The sequence below is a fragment of the Octodon degus genome, unplaced genomic scaffold, assembly GCF_000260255.1.
Source record: "Octodon degus isolate 3935 unplaced genomic scaffold, OctDeg1.0 scaffold00174, whole genome shotgun sequence".
In the NCBI taxonomy this organism is placed as follows: Eukaryota; Metazoa; Chordata; class Mammalia; order Rodentia; family Octodontidae; genus Octodon; species Octodon degus.
In genome coordinates, this window is record NW_004524750.1 from 1,104,466 (window position 1) to 1,107,672 (window position 3,207).

Below are 3,207 nucleotides of genomic sequence, written 5' to 3' on the forward strand. Positions count from 1 at the left end.
TGGTGAGGTGCGCAGGGTTAAGGGAGCTAAAGGAGGCGCAGGTGAGGTGCGCAGGGTTAAGGGAGCTGAAGGAGGCGCAGGTGAGGTGCGCAGGGTTAAGGGAGCTGAAGGAGGCACAGGTGAGGTGCGCAGGGTTAAGGGAGCTGAAGGAGGCACAGGTGAGGTGCGCGGTCCTGTGGCGTGGAAGGCACTCATGCTCCTTTTTCTTCTGGCATTGTTGAAACTTCACTTTGTGTCACAGAGAAAGGAAAACTTGCAGGCTGTTATGCTTTCAGCTCACAGGGTTGTTCTGAAGGCCGTCTGCTGTGAGTGGAATGAGAGGGATACTGCGTTGCTGGTGTGTGTGTCTACCGTTTTTAAACTTTACCTATTCCTTCAGTATCAGCACCTGTTGTTAACATCTTTCGAACGTGCATGCCACATTTTGTGGCTCTGGACGCTGACTCCAAATGTGTACCCAACAACTGGAAGGGTGGGAGCTAGGTAGAAAACAAATGAGGAGGATTTATATGGTTCTCCTGGTCCCCACAGTCCTCTTTGAAAGGAAGTCTAAGCCCCATATCCCTCATCTTGTGCGACACAGGATGGGACAGAGTGGGGGAGGGCATTTACCTGAACTAATGATTTTGTTGTATGCTTTTCTCTCTCCAGCTTCTGTCCCATCCTTAGCCCATCTGTGTCGTTTGGAAATTCGGTCCAGCCTAAAGGCAGATCACTTACACTCTGACAGTTTTATCCGCCAGTTGCCACTTCCTAGAAGCCTGCATAATTACTTGCTCTATGAAGAGGTTCTGAGGAAGAATGAGGTTCCAGAACTGGCAGTTTGTGAAGAAGTCGGCGACGCTACGTAACACAGCTCCTGCCTTACACTGAGCACCCTGAACACTGAAGAGCCACAGTGTGCAAGTTACTCTCGAAACTTGGTGGGGGAGGTGCAGAGCCTCGCACTCAGGCCCTTGTGCGTGCCGGGCAGGATCTGTGCCTGAACTGTACCCCAGCTCTAGTCTGTAGCCACAAAAATTGTTTTTGTTCGGGGAAATTGTTGGGTTGGAGGGGCAGTGCTAAATGGGATGCTTCCAGCTGGGCTTCTCCGTTAAAAATAAGTAAACTTCACTATTTTTACAGCTTCATTACCAGTACACTTCATGTTGTAATACTTGTTTACCTTGCCATTGTCTCTTTGTTCTGCTAATAATAAATTGATGTTTCGTCTAGTGCTGCACATGGCATATGTTCACCTGAAGTGTATGTTTACCTGGTGCTAGCAACTGCAAGTGGAGTATGTGACACTTCTCTGGGAGAGCATATGGCTGTGTTGTTGGGTTTCTTGTTGTTTTGGGGGGTGAATACATCTCTTAAGCTTATAACAGTACATTTTCCTGTCCTTTCATATTCTATTTTTATCTCTGAAGCCTTTTCACGTGTAAACTAGGGATTTTTTTAAAAAAAGTATCAGTAATATTGCTGGCTTTACTCATGTCCAGTTCTCCTATAGTTGTTGGCAAAAAATATTAGGCTAGTAATATACCTAAGCTCACAAGCACTCTCAGTTCAAATTACAAGGTCAGATTTAGGATAAATAAGCATTTTATCATTTCCACAATATTAAAAAGGAGCCTGAGGGGACATTTATGGGACATCTTTTAAAAGGTATATATTCTTGAGTTAGTATCAAATACTACATTTGAGCTTATTCAGCCCCAGAATCCAAAAGCAGCCTTGTTCTATGAGGCAGTAATGACCAGTTTTACTAAGACTGTAGCGTTTTTCTCTTACCTAGCTAGATAGGTCACCAAATCCTGGGTTACTGAGGCACATCTTCATAGGTTGCGATAGCTGCTCAGTGGGGGGTCTCAAGTCGGGAAGGACACAGGACACTGAGCTGCTTTGGTGCTGTGGACATTGGCCAGGAGAGTGTCCTGCTACAGCGGATGACTGAGGCGGGGCTAGAACAGGCAAGTCTTGCGTTCCGTAGGTTCTGTGGGTGGACCAGGGAGCAGAGCTGTCTCCCTCTGAGTGGCCTTGCTGTTTGCTGAGAGCAGTAGTGAAAGTGGGGTGAGGGAGTGCGACCACTAAGGTAAGTGGGGTTTCTGTGTAGTCAAAATGGGCCAGGTATGGAGTTCAGGAGGAGAGTCTGATAACTAAATTTAATAAAGAAATTCCAAAATTATTTGTACGTATTGTGTTTTTAAAACATAACCTTTGTTGGGCTGGAGAGATAGGTTGGTGGTGTAAGTGCCTGCCTGGCAAGTGCAAGGACCGAGGTTCAATTCCCAGGACTGCATGCCTGCTGGCCCTGCGCTGAGCCAGCCACAAAGACCTGGTCAGGTGGCAGAGCCTGTAATCCAGCGGTAGGGTGGCTGAGACAGAAGGATCATCATGAGTCTGAGCTGCATAGTGAGACTATGTACCAAAATATAACGTTTATTTTCCAAGCCCCAAGTCTGGTTTTTTAAACATAACACTTCTGGGGGTGGTGGTAGAGAGCCACATGTGCGTGGAGAGCCTAAGTCTCAACTGATCTTCTGTATATTCACACAACCAAAGAGTTATGAATTATATGATGTCACTGGGCTCCTTTTGTTTGAAGATATGAGAATACAGATGGTCTCTAATTTTTTTGTTTAGTTTTTCACTTTACAATCATGCCAGCATGTCCCACATTCAGCAGAAGGCATACTTTGGGTCTGGAGTCTTGATCTTTTCCTGGATGAGCGCTGTGCTGTCATCCCCGTGCTGTGGGAGGTGCAAGCAGTTTAGCGACTTAGGGAAGCCCTATCTCAAAATCTGAAGACAGCTGGGGCTGTCACTCAGCACGAGGACCCGGGTGCAGCCCCAGCACTGTCAGCGTAAGCACAGGTGTCTGGACAGCAGCAAGAGGAGGATCCCACTGAGTGCCCATCTGTGCAGCTGTGGGAGACCTGGCGCAGTTGGTGGAAGGTAACAGGGAAGGCATGATTTTCCCAAGAGCTTGTGCTGGCTCTGTGAGGTCACACCTAGTGTTCATGACTTTAGGAAGTCATGGCTCTCGTTTGATAGCTTACATGCTATCAAAGTTTAGAAAACTTTGCTAAAGAAAACCATTGCTCAAGAAAACCAAAGGTGCATAATCTTTGTAATTTACAAGAAGGAAAATGAGACTATGTCCTGATAAATGGTTATAAATCAGATGTCAGTAAAACTTAGAACACTAGTACTACAAATTAG

General features: G+C 46.3%; 1 protein-coding gene across 1 annotated transcript in view; it reads left to right on the forward strand.

The window, feature by feature from the left end:
• The window catches only part of Asb3 (ankyrin repeat and SOCS box containing 3), an 84,106-nt gene extending 81,986 nt beyond the window's left edge, over positions 1-2,120 (forward strand). The window contains exon 9 of the mRNA XM_004643415.2: positions 652-2,120. Within this exon, the coding sequence (XP_004643472.1) occupies positions 652-851 (200 nt within the window). The 3' untranslated portion in view covers positions 852-2,120. The remainder of the gene's footprint in view (positions 1-651) is intronic.
• Positions 2,121-3,207: the final 1,087 nt, after the last annotated feature.